The sequence below is a fragment of the Anticarsia gemmatalis genome, chromosome 14 (genome assembly GCF_050436995.1).
Source record: "Anticarsia gemmatalis isolate Benzon Research Colony breed Stoneville strain chromosome 14, ilAntGemm2 primary, whole genome shotgun sequence".
Classification (NCBI taxonomy): domain Eukaryota; kingdom Metazoa; phylum Arthropoda; class Insecta; order Lepidoptera; family Erebidae; genus Anticarsia; species Anticarsia gemmatalis.
This window is the reverse complement of record NC_134758.1, coordinates 4,789,692-4,808,363: the sequence shown is the minus strand read 5'-3', so window position 1 is coordinate 4,808,363 and position 18,672 is coordinate 4,789,692. Positions and strand designations below refer to the sequence as shown.

Sequence of the window (18,672 nt, the reverse complement as noted above, 5' to 3'; positions counted from 1 at the left end):
TAATCTCGTTTAGAAATACTGACGGGCAACTTTTTGTTGCTTTTTTGTGGCTAGAAGTTGCGAGTGGATCGCTGGCTGACGAACAACGATTCAGAACTAATAAGCTTTTTATGCTTCACAGTGAACTAGATTGTGTTGTGGCTTTACTTTTATTGTAAAGATAGTACTGTATTGCTTACTATATTGTGAATTCATAAGTTCGAAGTTAATTGCTCGGACACTAGTTGGCTCCTACATTGCATCGCAACTAAAGTTGCTCGTCTGTAAAGATGTTGAAATCGCCCGATTTTTTTCTAGGACGTCTTGATAGGCATATGTGATATTAAATTGCTACTACAAAAGTAAAATTCACCCCAAGCCATTCTGAAGATTTATATAGCTCCAAATCTACATACAGAGTTCGCTATAAAAGCTAAAGAAAAGTTCCACGAAATCAGTTTTAATAATTTTAACTACTGTAAATAATCATTGTCAAAATTTTGTTTAAAAATATTCGAAGAGGTCAACGACCACTGACTAGGAATGGTTTGAAATGGCCTAATAACGTATTGTAAATTGATAAGCGTTTCAAACATCAATTAAGACAAGTTCTTCCGAACTATCCCGAAGAACCCCGAGGTTTACCGAACGATACTTAGTCGTTGGTCTATTACAAAGTGACGTCACAATCTAGTTCTCTCTAAACGGTTGAGCAAATATTTCGTTTAGTAGTTGTTGGTATTCTTCTGCGTTGTATAAATAATCTTCATCGTCTAATACTCCTGTTGAATTGAATCTGGAAAGAATCAAGATTATACAAGTTGATTGATAACAATAAATACACAGTAAATGCAGGCACCAAACAGACTGCATGAGAAACCCCCGGTTTCTGAGGTGCATTTAGCGGTAGTTTATCTATTCAATAACGTTTAAACTCTAGAAACAAAACGTTATTGAATAGATAAACTCATAAACTACCGCAAAATGTACTCTGAAACCGGGCATAAATCTGTTACGTATTCACTAGTCATGTTAACTGATACATCGGAATTGCTGAAACTCAGCAGCAGTTATCTGACACCTATTCAGCCGTGAAAATGGCCATTAATATCGAGAAAAATTAGTATCAGCTTAGCTTTTCTTTCAAACTATGTTGGAGTCGGCTTCCAGTCTCACCGAATACAGTTGAATACCATTATTTTACATGGAGCGACTGCCTATCTGACCTCCACAACCCAGTTACTTTGGTAATAACACAATACCCTTCGGTAAGACTAGTCAGACTTTCAAGCATCTGACTACTGTTAACGACTGTCAAAGATCTTTGAAAATGACAGCCGGGACCCACAATTTAATGTGCCTTCCGAAACACGGAGGATCTCGATATGTATAAAATGGCCACCCTACCACAGAACAAACTCAGCAAGCGTAGTTTAACCTCAGAGATCGATCCTTACGGCTGTTAGTATAACCCCAAATTACGTTTCTACTTTACTAACCTACCTAATTTGAAGAGATTTAAAAGTTTTGATGACAATCTTACCTCGCCGTGTCTCTTTTTCTTCGCGAGTTTATTTCTGAAGCGACTTCTATACACAGCACGATGAAATGGTTATTACATGGGTATCTGAAAATACATCGACAAGCATAAGAGACGCAAAAAATTACATAACAATAATATTAAAATAAGAGACTGAAAATTATAATGAATGTTTTTGTGAGGCATTACGTTTAAATATACCTATTTCAGTTAATTTTTGGTGCATGGCAACTTATTCTTGGATACAATAGGTAATACTTTAGACTATTAAGAAGTTCTAGTTAATAAGAACAAGAAACTATTTTTTTTAGGTGATTATATTTTTAATCAGTCATTAACTTTATTTTCAAAATGTATTTAAAATCATGTTGTTGTATGATATAACGCGGACGAAGAACCGGCAAAAAACTCAAAAAATACGTTTTTTGAATGCAGAAAACTAGTTTTTTTTTGGAAAATCCCGTCTAATATTTAATTTTATAATTATTTCGAATAGTCTATGATAGTACTTACTTCTCTTGTGCAAGTATTTTGTGTCCATAGAGCGAAGATGCAAGTCCTTTCTTCGCGGGGTCTCCGTTTTGCCACTCATCGCAATAAGACTCCATGGCACGCTCTCCATCCGCGAAAGATCCATGCCAAATCACCTTTTGAGGCCTAGTAATACAAATAAAAAACATATAATTATCAATTAAATTGTAAATGGTCGCAGGTTTGAACCCAACGCAACACACCAATGACTTTTCGAAACTATGTGTGTATAAGAAATAATGATCACTTGTTCCAACGGTGAAGGAAAACATCGTGATGCAAGCTTGCATGCCTGAGAATTCTTAAGAACAGTTCTTGAAGGTATGCAAAGCCCCCAGCCCGCAATTGGCCAGCGTGGTAGACTCGAAGCCTAACCCTGCCCTCATTACGGGAGGAGACCCTTGCTCAGCAGTGGGATATTAATGGATTTTTATGTGGGAGCGGGATTTTATACCAATTAAAATGGTATTTTAAGTTAAGACATGTCAAAGACCTTCAATATTTTAATTTGACTACGAGCCATAATTAAGATAAAATTAAACAAGTTAAAACCTAAACTTAACACTTTGTATGATAATAAAGTGACTGTGACGAAAATAACTACAGTACTTGAATTTTAAATATCTCATCTTTATTTTGTTGAATGTTATATCACCTTTATTTCAATAGCTTTAAAAAGTGTCAATTTTAGGAAATTCGGCAACGATTACTAAAATGGTAGTCATCCGGATCAGACAATCAATACCTTAAGATGAACTGCAACTGAAACTATAAGATTTTTTCTTTACTTAAACTCGCAGCAATAATTGGCTTGAGGTATATATTAATAGTAATATATCAATGCAGTTGAAGCAAAATGCGTGCGTAAAGATTGTAGGAAGTATCGTAACATATCTAAAAGGAAACACGCCGTAATATTATGTACTTTTTACATAAATATAAGTAAGTCTTACCAGTGTGAATCAGTGAGTACGTTTCTTCCATTGAAGCTGTATATCCTAGCCCCGGCTGTGAACCCGCCACTGCCGTCAAACATATCCGAGAACGACTTGAACAACATCTCGCCTTGAGTGTTCACTACGGGCAAGTGGCGATCCGAGTACCGCACTATCGAGTTCAAGTTTTGTATCCTGTGGGTAGATTGTTTGTTTAGATTCTAAAGATAAATTGAAAAATAGATGCTACTAAAGTGAAATTTAAAATTCTTTCCCGTATTTAAATTGTATCTTATTTTCCATATTTGATACAAATTGGCTACGCATTAGAGTTACAGACAGTAAGGTTAATTTTGGGTTTATAATTAGTAAGTATTGAAGTTTTTTTATGTTTACTTTTTATCTAAGTTTAAGACTAATTAAATAAGCAATATCATGTTGATGTGACGAATGAAAGGACAGTCAATATTTCAATCGTAAGTACAATGCCTTAATCATAATGCTACGGTCGCAATCTTGTGGTAAAATGTTAAAAAAGCAGAGTTGAACTTTACGAAGCACGAAACATTTTCAACAGTTTCCATAGAAAGGTCAGTAAACTTTGCTTTTATACCATATTCGATATTGTAAATGATGATTCATGATCGTCAATAATTAAATTTGTCTTTTACTTGTTATTAGTGGTTTTAGACTGTGTCCAGGAGAGCAAGTAGGTACGCCGCGAATCAATTCGTTCGAATTCGCCTCTTCTGGACAAGGTTTAAGTTTTTTTTCCTCCTGACCTATTTTTTTCTATCCTGGTTTTCTTACCTGCTCGTGAGCATAGCTCTGAAGGTGCCCCTGTAGCCGGCCCGTCGTCCTTGCCGGTAGCAAGCGTAGTCAGCACGTCTGATACCATGCATGTTGCCTGACAGTGGCTCGTTGAGAGCCGCTATATGTAGCTGTATAAAACATCGTCTTCTTTAGTAGATGTTGGAAAAAAAAATACGGCTTGGCTTACCTTATTTTACTCATATTGTAAGACAAACTGGCAAAATAAGGCTAGATGGGTGCTCATTGGATGTACCACCCAGTAAGATTCGTCTCGAAGTCATTGGTATTTACAAACACTAAGTTACATTGTTAAGAAGTGGAAAACACACTTTCAAAATAAAGTTATGTAAATTGATGCCTGTATATATTTATACCGATAAGTTATAATAAGTAAAGATAGTCGCTTCTATTTATTTATACAACCAGTTGCTACAGTCGATATTAGAAGAAAATTCTGAGTCATGATAGGATTTTGTATTATCGGATAAAAGTTTCAAAGGTTAAGAATCTTAGAGTAAATGTCGTCCAATGAACTTTGAGCATAATCGTTACATCTTTTACGGACGTAGGTGCGAATTATGATATCGCGATATTTGTTAATCCAAATCGTAATATGATAGCTTTATCAGTAATGGCCAGAACATTTGTGTAGGACGACTTAAAATCGATAAATTGATTAATTACTTGTATCATATCCGTAAGCTCGTCTGTATCATATAATTTTATGCACGTGTTTATCAAATTATAAATACGTAGGTACAGTAACGAAAAGTGCTCCTTCGGTTCATTATTGCGCACTGAAGATTATGAAAATTATGTTAACCAATGAAAATTATACGGAAAAAGTACCGTGAACTATTGCTCGATTTCCTAGAGTTGTGGTGCTATCGAGTAATATTGAAAAAAAAAGATTAAAACGGAACACGCTAGTGACGTTGATCCGTTTTTCATACAACATTTGTGGATCGCTAATCGAATCTCGATTCGACAGCGCAACGGCAAGCGTGACACATATTGTAAATACAATAGGTATTAAAATTAAACTGTGTTAAAGTACAAATAGCAAGCAATTTGTACCTAATTTGTGCTTGGCTGATAATGATACAATTTGTGCAGCACAATAATATCAAAAATATTATTAATTATATCTGGGTGATTCATTGCAGGATCATTACATTTTTGGATAACAGTATTTCGATAAGTGTAAGCGCAAAATGTAGGTAATTTAGTACATTTATTAAATGCATCAGCTTCAAATACAGAAGGTAATTTAGCGGAGCTTGTGTTATGAAATTATTCCCGAAAAGGATTCATCAAGAATTCCTATAGTTGTTTCATTTCACCTCTGGTTTTATACATTCAGTATTGTTTTTCCCAACATAGAAATAATAGCACGTAGGCAGTATTATTAAATAATATATACACACGGTCAGCTGCCTTAAGTATAACAAAAGATTAAAAATATTTTTACTTACGCTCGGTCCTGATACGGGTGAATTTTCTACTAGGTTGGAGATGGATCGCGGTACATGGACCAGACTGGCTGCTGGCATTGGTGGCGGTGCGGGCGACGGAGTTGGCGGCGTCTGTGCAGCTTGGGTTACTAGAGAACCCAACTGTTATGGGAAGAAAAGAGTAAAGTGTAATTCTAGTTTACGGTAACATAATTATAAGAAGATTCAATATGGAATTGGTATTAATTTTAAATGTTTTAGTCTCATGTGTGGGTGACGAAGCTTAAATTTAATCTCATGATTGATTCTTCAGGATAACGTCTATGATATCAATGTTATTTTTATTTATTGTAAAAGGGTATTAGTAGATCACGTAGAAACTAGAAATTATTGTACAAAACTCGCGTTGTTATATTATTTTGGGATTCATAAAATATATTCACAAAACACTACTGGATGATAAAATGCGTAGTGTTAAAATAAATCGTAAACCCAGGTTTATAAAATTGACAATAGAATAAAAACTCATGGCTTAAAGCATTAGTTTTCACATGAATACTCACCAACACGTATTGCCATCCGGAATTAATTTTGACAAACAAAGCTTGCTCTTCGACGACGTAAGCCAGTGCGCCGACAGGACTTGATGACGCGAGCTACAATACAAATATTAGTTTGATGAACACTACAATCACAATACCGACAATTGATTTAAGCTAGGCTATTGCTGTTTAAATATCTGGGGGCACGGAAGTGCCCCCGCAAGTCGAGCAAAAAAAAGCGGCACGGCCGTACCATCTTTTCTCGAAGCAATTCGGGCTATTTTCGACCCCCCTATAATGTCGTTGTGGATAAAACAAGAAGCCTGAATTTTCAGCAACTAATCAGTCATTGTATAAACACGGTATATTTAAAATTTCAGTCAATTTGATCTAGTAGTTTAAGAATGACAACTTGTTAAAATTTTGAATTTTGTCACTCACTGATTCACTGACTCACTGACTCACCGATCATCAAAAGTCTAAGGTACTTCTAGCAGACTTAGAAGCTTAAAATTTAGAATACAAATAGAGTTTAGTGTCTTAATCTTGGGAAAAATTTAATATTTTCTAATTTCGGTCCAGTTTTCTAAATACACCAACTGCAACAATAACTTTGTAATCCCATATAAATGTATAAGATTACAAGGTTACATTTGCAGTTAATGAATCATTATTACTTCATTATTACTGTAGAAAATAATAAATAAATAATAGGTGTAGATAGGTATATACTATATGAGGCATAACGGGAGGGAATATAGGGTGGGTAAGAGTGTTTAGCCCATGAAACTGAACAACATTCCCATAGGAAAATATGTTGAATTGTAAGAAAAAACGTCTTTCCATACAAATTGGACTTATGTTCGTTCTACAAAAAGAAGTGAGATGCCACCAAAAACATTCTGTATAAACCTCAAGTCTCGCAGCTGAGTCTTTCTGGCGTAAAAAGTAGTGAGATCTATATAATACCAAGTCGATTAATCTATTTCGTCTCTACTTAAAGGACCTTCTGTCTTAAGTTATTACATAAGTTATTATCATGCCAATATTAAAAATATTTTACGTTTAAAACAAATAGATCGACTTGGTCATCGCATAAAAACACAAATTCGCCATTAAAATGTCAGGAGCATTAACTACTCGTCGTGCTGTGTAGTGTAATACATACAAATCATGCGATGGCCAGGTCGGTCTATTTGTTTTAAACGTAAAATATTTTTAATATTGGCATGATAATAACTTATGTAATAACTTAAGACAGAAGGTCCTTTAAGTAGAGACGAAATAGATTAATCGACTTGGTATTATATAGATCTCACTACTTTTTACGCCAGAAAGACTCAGCTGCGAGACTTGAGGTTTATACAGAATGTTTTTGGTGGCATAACTTTGTTTGATACATATGTATGACTTGAATGTTAAAAAGTTTATAGATGTAGTTTTATTGTTTCGTACCTGAACAAGTAAAAATGAAAACTAATAGAGTATTATTTTTATCTGTCAAGCCGATTTTAAAAGATGAAGATAGCAAATTGACTGGTAAGTCTGACTAAGAATCACTTATATGTAAAAGTATTGAACTTGAATGCTCCAGGTTTAACCCATTTTAAGATTTAAAAAAATTCTACGATCTTATGTACCTACCATGTATTTTCGACAGGTTCGAGTTCGGCGAAAATCATACAACCAATAAAATGCCTGATGTTTCTAATAAAATACTTACTTTTAACATTTCTTCTGTCGTTAGATACACGGCAGCTCCGGGAACCGATCTATTTGGCTCTTCTGAGTGCGTCACCCCAGGATGAGATAACACAGGTACTGTATTGACATTGAACTGATTAAAAACAATATATTCTAGACCTAATTACAAATAAAAATTGATTAAATATTGATCCTGATTAAGCGATATTTTATCTTTACATAACTTATCTATAATTTTCGGACTTTGGTCTTTTACATCGCAAATATAAATGCGAATTCGTGCCAAATAAACACCTATTTTATCGATATACAAACTCAATATATTCATCAATTTATGCATTATTCATAATTAGCCTAATAAACTATCTGTTCTTAGGTAATTAGGGACAATTAGCGAATCAAAGACTTGGTTCAGACAATTCAATAAATAACTTTTTATCACTGTTTGAAGTTATGCAGGGTCAAAAGTAAATATGACTGATGTTTTATTGATAGACTGGCTGTTTTTATTGATAAGAATTAGTGTTGTCATTGTTCAAGTCGAGTATTGTTCGGAAAATGATAAACAAGAAACTGTTGTTTGCTTCCAATCAAGAAACCTATGTATGTAGATTCTGTCTTGCTATAATAATATGTACCACATAAACTTATATACAGAAACGGAGTTTAAAGGGTTTTCTTTAAACATAATTTTATCGACTGAATAAGATTTTTTATAATAATGTCTGTAAAAAAAAATTACTATTTTTTTAAAATTTGTAACTTTATAGTTTGCTAACGTATTTTTTGTGTTTTTTTTATAAAGATATTGTATGTATACAAAACATTTTCTTTCGCTTTTTCTTGTGTAAAGTGACATTCAAGTTCTTGAAGTATTTCTACTTACCACTACGATCTCTGTCCTTTTCTTTCAAGTCTTTTAGTTCCTTCAAAGCCTTGAGCTCGTCGAGAGGGCTCTTGGCAACTTTTATATAGCAGCATGAACAAGTACATAATAATTGAATACATGTAAAATACATGATCAAGATTGAATAATATTTAAAAAGGTTTCAAGTTGCGTGTTTCTGTTTAAAATATTTCTGTTGCAGTCAGCGTCTGACTTATTCATAGTCATATTGGAATTTTATTAATATTTGTGCTTATTTTTTAAATCTAGGCAAAAACAATCAATCAAATTTTAATTTCAGCTCTAGATAGGACTTTATAAAACATAATATATTTTGTTCTGATAACACTATCTATCGTCTAGTTGAAGGCAGAACAATTCTATTAGTACATTCATTTCCATCGAATCTATACTAATATTATAAAGCTGAAGAGTTTGTTTGTTTGTTTGAACGCGCTAATCTCAGGAACTACTGGTCCGATTTGAAAAATTCTTTCAGTGTTAGAAAGACCAGTTATCGAGGAAGGTTATAGGCTGTATATCATCACGCTACGACCAATAGGGGCCGAGTACCAGTAAAAATGTTACAAAAACGGGGAAAATTTTGACCCATTCTCTCTTATGTGACGCAAGCGAAGTTGCGCGGGTCATCCTAAATATTTCTGGTTTGAATTTTCACAACAAGAATTTATAAACATGTCAAGTTTTTGCGGATATAGTTGTCATAAAAAGTGTATTACAATATGAATAGAATGACTTGCATAACTATAGAATATATACAGTATGATTTACTCGTTGCAATTATTCTAAACTGTGAATGGGACATGATGAAACGATTGATAAGTGAACATTCAATATTTCAAATTCAAAAGAAATGTAAAATAGAAGTACCCTGAACAGAAAAAGGCATACCATCCCTAGCATTCAATCTTTTGGTCCTAAAATAACTCATTCTTTTGGTTTAAAATATAAAGAAAATGACACTACTTACTTGGCCTGCCATATAACTTTGGACTCCCATGCACGGTGCGGTCTTCATAGCTTGTATATCCTGGCTCTCCTTTAGGTCCTACAATAGATACCCCTGGTGGCCCTGGTGGTCCCGGTGGGCCCGGTGGACCGGGGGGACCGGGCAAGTACTGCACTGCTTCAGATAATGTACCAGAAGGTCCTGGCGGTCCAGCAGGTCCAGGTACACCGGGTAGTCCTGGAAGGCCGTCGTTACCTCTGTCTCCTTTTTCTCCTTTGAACTAATAGACACAGAAGATGAATAATGAATTAACATGAGATAAGATACGAGGAACTGGTTTTTATATACCTAGTAACTGAAGGTTTTTTTTCTCAAGAAGATAAAACGATGATTTATTACCAAGTTATTTGCGAAACAGCCATTTTTGTAAGTTATTCGACACTTACTTACTTAATATCCTACCATCGTAATAAAATACGATTATCCCAAACTGACCCGACCATAAATAGCAAAATACTATTCATAAATATTACTCCATACTCAACCATGGCTGTGCATAACACGGCACGAGAAGTATTGGCGAAACTCAAATTTTCACGTCACGTCAATTCGACTAACGCTCTGTATAATTCATAAGTCTGAATATATAACCGCATAAACATGAGAAAGAGAGTTCCCTATAAAGTCCAAAGTTGTAAGCTTACGGATGACACGGAAAATCTCAGTTTATGACGTCACGGGGGTGGGAAGTTTGTTTTATGGAGCAACTCCCCTCGGGATAATTTTGCTATAAAGAGGTTGAGGGTCAAAATAAGGAAGCTACCCTTTTTCCTATGCTGTAAGCAAGATGTTTTTCGTAAAACAGGAAGGTATATTTTAATCATGTAATATTATTATCTCTCGTTCATTATCTATCTGATGCGTATTCGTTTTATATTTTGGTAAAAACACATCCGTTTGTTATTTTTTTACAAATCTCTCCTTTGCAATACATCAACTCTGACTCAAATCACTCTTAGTAGAGGAAACCTCAACTTTTGTTTCTCTTTTCTTGTCCTGATACTTAAAAAAACGTGCCTTAGATGTGTGATGACTACGTTAACTACTACGCCACAGACGTTGTCAAATGTACTGAGCAACATAATTTCCACCGGTTCATCCTTTGAAGGCCTCACGAATAGACGAGCAGGTTTATTAAGCCAGTTTGCCTTTTTGTGTGATTATATTTACATAACAGGCCTGTGACAGGCGTGTGCTGAATCCCAAATCAGTCCACACGGCCCTTTTGCAGTTTGTCGAACGCGTTTCCCCCTATTTTTGAAATTCATCCCGGATTTATACCGAGACTGCAGATTTTTCATGTATTTTTTTTATTTTTAGTAAAAGTAAGTCACAAGACTTTTTATCGTCAGTCATTTTGTCCCGTTGACTATAAAGAAAAAATAAGAAAATATTCGGTATTTTTTACGATAATTTTAAGTAATTAAACTAAACGTATTATGTGCATCATTTTATTAAAATGTAATCAGTAGTAATTGCGTAAAAGTCCTTAAACGTTCATTTCGCGAAATATTCGAAAGTAAGATTATTTGAACAAAATAGTCTTAAAATCTAATTATGGATTTATTACAGTTATGTAACTTGACATTTAGTAACGCATTGCCTATTTTTAATTATACGTACAACTATAAATAAAAAACACGTAGGCACGCGATGGTATGTTGTTAAAATAGGCAGATTTGGCCAACGATCTCTCAAGGTCATCATTAAATTTAATGATAACAGGTTTATTTTGTCTGGTTAGTGTAGTATAATATTGTTCACTATTATAAGATATCGAATACAGTTTGGCGGTTAATATTAGTGAAATACGAATACGACATTAACTTTCCTTGCTATGTAACCAATGTAACGTAAGTGGAAAAGATGCATTATTATAGCATATTGAACTTACTAGTTTTTCTTGCTTCACAACCCTGTTCATAGCTCTAAGTTTCATGCATTACCGTTGATATTGAATGTAATTTTCTCTTAAAATTGTAGTTTATTTTGTAGCAGAGTAAAACAAAACGTTTGAATTATTAAAATAACCAACTAATTAACCATATTGGTTGTCTGCAATTTTTGTGTTGTACGTGATATTTTATTTAAATTTAACATTGATAAATAATAATCGTAAACAAAACATCGATTTTCTATAATTATTGCTTACTCTTATCAGTGTGATTGTTTCATAATTTTGGTAGATAAGTATGTTATCGCATATACGGATCCGCAACGCGAACGGTATCGCGAACTTGCTTACATTTAACATTAAATAGTCGTGCACACCCGGTTTGAAAGTAGTCTCTACATCGCGGGCGAACGAGTCCCGTGTGAGCCTCGCGTACAATAATCAGTGACAATGTTAATAGTTATAGTGCCAATTGTGTTAATCGCACTCTATTTTTATGGAGTAAGGACTTTCGATTACTGGAAGAAACGAGGCATCAAACATGACAAACCTCTACCATTTGTCGGAACCAATTTTAAACAATTCGTCCAACGTGCCAGTATGGCTATGATGGCCACTGAGACGTACAGGAGATATCCCGATGAAAAAGTTGTGGGATTCTACAGAGGGACCAGCCCCGAATTAGTAATAAGGGACCCGGAAATAATCAAACGGATTCTTGTAACCGATTTCCAATACTTTTATTCAAGAGGTATCCACCCCCACAAATCGGTTATTGAGCCTCTTCTAAAGAATATTTTCTTCGCTGACGGTGATTTATGGCGTTTAATCAGACAAAGGTTCACACCAGCATTCAGTACCGGCAAGTTAAAAGCTATGTTTCACATAATCACAGACAGAGCCGAGAAACTGCAAATCATAACAGAAGAGGTCGTTGACCGTGAATATTACGATGTCCGAGAACTTATGGCAAGGTACACTACTGATTTTATAGGCGTTTGTGGTTTTGGTATCGATATGGATTCCTTAAGTGACGAGAACTCACAATTTAGAAAGTTGGGTAAAAGGATTTTTGAAAGGAAATTCAGAGATGGTGTTGCGGGAGCGCTAAAGATAATGTTCCCTGAATTATGCAAGAACGTGAATTTCCTTGCACCGGAATTAGAAGAACAAATGACACACATCGTTAAAACTGTTGCACAGCAAAGAAATTACAAGCCCTCTGGCAGAAATGACTTTATTGACTTGATGTTAGAATTGAAACAAAAAGGAAAAATCATTGGTGAGTCTATTGAGAGCAGAAACCCGAACGGTACACCTAAAATTGTTGAATTGGAAATGGACGATTTAATTATGACTGCGCAGGCGTTCGTGTTCTTCGGCGCCGGTTTTGAGACTTCATCGACAGCATCTAGTTACACTTTACATCAATTGGCGTTTAATCCCGAATATCAAGAAAAAGTACAAAAGGAAGTAGATGAAGTATTAGCCAGACACAACAATAAGATAACATACGACGCAATCAAGGAAATGAAATATTTAGAAATGGCTTTCTACGAATCAATGAGAATGTATCCATCGGTGGGTTATTTGATTAGAATGTGCACTGTACCGCAATATACTATACCGGAGATTGACGTGACTATCACTCAAGATGTCAAAGTAATGATACCAATACAGGCCATACACAGGGATGAGAAATATTTCCAGGACCCTGACCAGTTTATACCGGAAAGATTCAGCGATGGTGCTAAAGAAGATATAAAGAATTTCATCTTTTTACCATTTGGAGAAGGACCGAGGGCATGTGTCGGTAAGTAGATATTAATCTTAACAAAAAGTGCATTTAGTTATCTATATATATTATCGTAGATTTTCAACGAAGTTTTAGTTATACCAAAACAACCATTTTTGTCAATGAATACGTCATTTAGAAATACTTCGATAATTAAGTGAGCAAATATAGCGTTGTCAAATATCACTTGTTTGTTTAAAGCGTTATCGCCGTTTAGTGATTTGCCAGTTTATGTAATAGCAAATTGTTATTTCAGGTGCAAGACTGGGACAAATGCAGTCGATGGCTGGTTTAGCTGCCGTCCTTCAGAAATATACTGTGGAACCCGCAGCTTGCAGCTTAAAAGATCCTTTACCAGAACCTACAGGGATTGTCTCCGAAGGTTTCATTGGAGGACTACCGCTTAAAATAAAGAGACGCCAGAAAATCCAAAATCCGTGATGTTGTTTTGTGTTAGAACATTTGGATTAGCGTATAAATGTGATTGTATAAAAAGGTGAGAGGAAATCCTCTCATGTAAACTGTGATTGATATATGATGACTATCTAAGGTTAATTCAAGAGAACGGACAAATTTTGTCGTGCGAATTGTCTTATTTAAGTTGTTCTCGGTAAAGTGAAGCAAAAGTGGTTCGCGTACTTTTTAGCTAGTGTTATTTAAGGAAACGTAATACATTTATTATGTAGGTATTTAAAGTTGGTATAAATACATTTTTACTTACCATATCAACGTCTAAGATGTTTACGCCTGGATCCCCTTTCTCTCCTTTAGGTCCCACAGGCCCGTGTGGTCCAGGAGGCCCCAATGTGCCTGGACGTCCCTGTTATACCATATTATATGAGTATTCTAACATTTTTTCTTCATGCCACATTCGGGTAGACTAAAATTAACTCAAAATAAAATAAATAAGTGTAATAACATCATAAAAATCCAAAAATTCTAAATGATTTTTACCTTTGCATTCTGAGCCGCAGTGTAACAAGATATATGTTAATGAGTATAAAATATTCAGTAATATAAATTAATAAGTAAAAATGTTAGATTACCTAATTAAATAATTAATTTATAACTAAATGTATGTAACACCAAAAGTTATAACCAGAATAAATCAAAACAACAAGTAGTTTTCCGACAATGAACTTGGCTGGTTAAAATTCTATTAATATAATTAGTTATAATTTGCAACTAATAAGTACTATATAATCCTTTAATATAATTTTAAGAACCAAGAACAAAATGTTACTTACGATCCATCCAGGTAAGCCTATATCTCCTTTGTCACCTGGTCTACCTGGAGGTCCTGGAGGCCCTTGGAGTCCAAGAGACCCTTTAGGTCCAGGAGGCCCGGGCCGTCCTCTTCTCCCACGAGGACCTCCATCACCTTTGTCACCCTGTTTGATAAATTCATTAACCTAATTATTACTCTTATTATTTAAGTTTTATCATATCTCGGGAATATAGAGTCCCGGATTTTTGAAAGGTGCGTGGGACCAGATCCGACCGTCACAATCCACACACACAACATTATATAACTATAATTATTATTGATTTTAACCTAAACTCAAATAAACAATAAAAAATAATTAATTAAATTATTTGTTACATTATGGTGCTATCTTATCAAAGTATTAATTTTCATTAGCATCCTTACATGTTTGTATTTAATTTCGCATAGTACCTAAATCTTGTACGTAAAGCATTGGTATTTTTTTATCTGATTACAATTATCACTACGTTGATATTTTTATCGAAATATCCATTATTTGTCAAGTAAATGTAGTTGAAAAATCTTGACCTTTCCTTACAAACCATGTTTGGTCACTATGGAAGTTAATTTAAGCAGTTTAACAACTAAAATGTGATAGTAGATATTTCTGACGTAAAGAGGAAATGTTCCGATGAAGTTTACCTTGATTGTAACTATATCAGATCCAGGTAATGTGACGCTGATGGGTCCAGGAGGACCTCGTTCTCCTCTCTCGCCTTTTAAACCGGGTGGTCCAGACGGGCCAGAAATCCCGGGCATGCCTGAAGGTCCAATGTCACCACGTTCACCAGATTTGCCGTCTTTGCCTGGAAAGCCGGGTGGCCCGTCGTTACCTCGACCGCCTTTTTCACCCTGAAGAAGTGCATTAGCTTTAAATGTATGTTTAATAAGAAAAAAATATATATAGGTGGTTAAAATCCTAATTGAAACCTTCGTAATAACTACATCTTTGACCCGATTTATAGACATCGTAAATTTGAAATCATTGGATTTTGATATCGAATTTGATTCAAAATGTTCTGAAAACCAATTTTAATATAAATTTACGTGAGATATAAAACTAGGCTTAGCCTTTTGGGTAAGTGAAGTCACTTTATAAAGTCATAAATGAAAATAAGATTGCGCCATTGTAAGGTGTTCACAAGTGCGCCCCAACCTAATTGGCGTTTGAATAATAAATTGAAAATCTCACCTTTTCGCCTTTGTCTCCTTTGGATACCGCAGTTTGTCCTAAAAATATGAATGTATTACAGTAAATATGGTAATAACTTTTTATATGGTATTTTTAACATCATACCCGTTACTTTACCTATCCAATTTTCACTTATGTTAGGAATAATATTTAAAAACTTAAAATATTGGACATTTAGCGACTATCATTTTTTCGTAGATACTGCAATAAAATATTCTTATAAGTATTTTTATCAAATTTAAATTACCACATAATACATAAAAATAAAAAGTTAAAGAACGTATTTTTTAAGTTGTTAGCTGTTACTAAGGTACTGCGTACCAAGAAACTCAGCATTTTCGGGATTGTAAATTCCAGATGAAGGTGGGCCTGGCAGACCTGGTTCTCCACGTTCACCTATAACAAAACATTATAATTATTAGAAACACAACGGATACAAAGCTTGCTGCTTAATAAACGCTGAAAATAGACAACCTGAAATAAATATTGCGATGAAAGTATAATAATATGCTATATAGTAATTATTGTTAAATTATAATTATACCGGATGTAGGTAAAATTGGGCAATTTTTATGTTGGTAAATTCGTCACTTTACAATGATTTTGAAATCAGTAACATAACATCAAATGATGATTTTATCTCAATTTTAACACATGAATGAAATATTATAACGAAACAAAAAGTATGATGGCAGCATATGTTAGCTTAACTAATAAAGCTGAACTGAATAATATTAGTTTAAAATATTTTTCTTGCTATTGTCATTCTAAACTATCTTTTTTTTATCGATTGATAATAACACTACATGGTTATGTCGTTAAACAAGAGTAAAAATAGACTCTGTAAGGTATGCATTATTTAACTTTTAACTATTATCGATATCACCTTGAACTTTATCTTAACCTTCTATATACTAATTATTTATTTAATTTCACCCAATACAGGTAGTTAAAATTTTATCCTTTGCTAAGATATTATCATATCATATTTACGGCAGATTTTTTTTGCCGAATCTGTAGCGTTGTTACGGCTGTACTGGTTTTGATGACATTAACAGGGTGACAGATTGTATATTTAGGAAGGCTATTTAAGATACCTTATTTGAAAAAGACTAAGAATAAAAACGAAAAATGAGAATTCAACTATGAAGCTCGTATTTTTTTAAAGGAAAATAATGGCTATTTAATGTTTTTTAAGTCTATTTTACCCTTTTCTCCCTTGTCAGCTGGTCGGCCACTTGCACCGGGAATGCCTGGTCTCCCATCGAGGCCAGGGCTGCCGCGATCGCCTTTGTACCCTCGCTCGCCTTGTTGCCCTGGATGTCCCTGTTAAATGTAAAGCTATTGTCAAATAAATTGTCAAATGTCTATTACCGTACCATTCGATTCATCTGCATTCCTTTTATTAATTTTAGCATTTTTTAGGTGTATAATTATTGCAAAATCTACGTATATTAATAATTGAATAGTTAAAGAGTGTGTTTAATTCTTTGAACGCGCCAATCTCAAGAACAACTGGTTGAAATTGGATAAATATGTTTGTTATGAAAAATGCATTTATAGAACAAGGTATAATACGAGTAGGTTATATAGCATGACGCTTTTAACTAGTGAAGCTGAAAACTTAAGTCCGCGTGGCCACAGTTGCGGACGGTCGCTAGTTTCATAACAAAAGATTTGCAATTAACACTTACTATTATTGTAAAGTATGATGTTTAAGCTATGTTTATTTTTCTTTAAGTTAGTTATTATATTCATTATACTATTACAGAGAATTAAGATCACTCGGTCAACGGGACATGTTGTATGGTAGTCGTACCTATAATTTTATGAGAACCACCTTGCACTCGATTTTAAGTTCTAGGACATTTTGCTACTAGAAGTTTCTACTGTCAAGGCCAATATTTTTAATTGTGAGACGACTTTATTCCAGGATTAATTTTGTTTTTATTGGCAGTAAAAAATGATTAAATTATTTTATGAATAAAATATATTTAATGTTTGCTTATTAGATAATGAACGTAGATTCAGGAAGTCTAGATTGATAAAATAATGTTTTTTTACCTACTATGGGTCATTAAGACTTGCCTGATGAATCTAATCTACATATATTATTGAGACACTGAACCCACTATACGAATATAATTAAATATTAATTCCTACCTCAAAGATTTTTCTCTTAACATACAGGATTGTTTCTAGTTTAAGAGACAGTTTCAAAACCACAAAGTAAAGATTCTAAACATACAATCATAATGAACCATGGACTTGTAATATTTTTAGAAAAATAAATAACTATAATTATATTAATTGATAATGAGTATTTTTGTTTTTATTCCTTGATAATTACTATTGATTGATAGTGATTTTGAACTATACATTGTTTTCTACGAACCCTGTCTCCCTTAGCACCGCCAACTCCGCCAAGTCCTCTTTCGCCCTTTTGTCCTGGGAAGCCCCTTTCGCCCTGTGGTCCGATAGGTCCCGGTTGGCCCGCGTCTCCTTTCGGCCCGGGTGCACCAGGCCTTCCAATAGCACCTCCGTATGTTCCAAGAAGCGATTCCTGTATCGTTTTAAAATATTTGATTCAAAAAATTGTTATAAATAATAATAATTATTCTCACTTAAAAGATGGGTCTTTTTGAGCAAAAACTTGACATAAAAAAATGTTACAGGCCATTACGTCGTGACCAATTAAAAAAAAAATTGTCTAGTTGCAATCATAAAATCGAACAAATCTTGTTTTTAAAACTTTGTTAATACTATAGGTTAGTTGCCATCGTTAAAAAATACTGGCATAACTTTGTAAAAACGAGTCCGATATTCAAATTATTTTTTGTACGAACGATACACATGACAAAAGTGCGTGGGTATTCAAATAAACTCCCTTATCTGGCCCTGTCGTCGGTATAAATCAAGAACGAACAAGGCACTTTCACACTTTCGCCGAAGTTATTCGAAGTGGTTTGTTTGCAAAGCGGGCACAATCGTTGCCTCCAAAAAGCAATTCGTTTCAGTCCCAAACAAAGTGTCTTGACAATGAAGGTAATCGAGAACTGAAGAATCATTCTTTTGCTATTCATCTTATGATAAAGTTTGTCACTGTTAAT

At 34.2% G+C, this 18,672-nt stretch overlaps 2 protein-coding genes across 5 annotated transcripts in view; one reads left to right on the top strand and one right to left on the bottom strand.

Moving 5' to 3' along the window:
• Window positions 1-553: 553 nt before the first annotated feature.
• LOC142978212 (uncharacterized) overlaps window positions 554-18,672 on the bottom strand; it is a 177,456-nt gene continuing 159,337 nt past the window's right edge. For all 4 annotated transcript variants that reach the window (XM_076122550.1, XM_076122551.1, XM_076122552.1 and 1 more), the window contains 17 exons: window positions 17,958-18,125; window positions 16,771-16,888; window positions 15,884-15,958; window positions 15,563-15,600; window positions 15,013-15,222; window positions 14,351-14,494; window positions 13,825-13,923; window positions 9,376-9,634; window positions 8,385-8,462; window positions 7,518-7,615; window positions 5,816-5,908; window positions 5,274-5,414; window positions 3,796-3,926; window positions 3,004-3,180; window positions 2,033-2,176; window positions 1,523-1,606; window positions 554-775 (listed from right to left, as the gene is read on the bottom strand). In XM_076122550.1, the coding sequence (XP_075978665.1) occupies window positions 670-775; window positions 1,523-1,606; window positions 2,033-2,176; window positions 3,004-3,180; window positions 3,796-3,926; window positions 5,274-5,414; window positions 5,816-5,908; window positions 7,518-7,615; window positions 8,385-8,462; window positions 9,376-9,634; window positions 13,825-13,923; window positions 14,351-14,494; window positions 15,013-15,222; window positions 15,563-15,600; window positions 15,884-15,958; window positions 16,771-16,888; window positions 17,958-18,125 (2,163 nt within the window). In that variant the 3' untranslated portion in view covers window positions 554-669. The remainder of the gene's footprint in view (window positions 776-1,522; window positions 1,607-2,032; window positions 2,177-3,003; window positions 3,181-3,795; window positions 3,927-5,273; window positions 5,415-5,815; window positions 5,909-7,517; window positions 7,616-8,384; window positions 8,463-9,375; window positions 9,635-13,824; window positions 13,924-14,350; window positions 14,495-15,012; window positions 15,223-15,562; window positions 15,601-15,883; window positions 15,959-16,770; window positions 16,889-17,957; window positions 18,126-18,672) is intronic.
• Window positions 11,751-14,224, top strand: LOC142978215 (cytochrome P450 6B2-like). The gene is made up of 2 exons (XM_076122555.1): window positions 11,751-13,121; window positions 13,360-14,224. The coding sequence occupies exons 1-2, from the start codon at window positions 11,759-11,761 to the stop codon at window positions 13,542-13,544; spliced, it is 1,548 nt and encodes a 515-aa protein (XP_075978670.1). The 5' UTR covers window positions 11,751-11,758; the 3' UTR covers window positions 13,545-14,224.

Bases quoted from the DNA above. Each gene is read 5' to 3' on its own strand.
- LOC142978215 (XM_076122555.1), top strand. From the start codon at position 11,759: ATGTTAATAGTTATAGTGCCAATTGTGTTAATCGCACTCTATTTTTAT. The intron at 13,122-13,359 runs GTAAGTAGATAT...TTGTTATTTCAG, and splicing joins AGGACCGAGGGCATGTGTCG to GTGCAAGACTGGGACAAATG.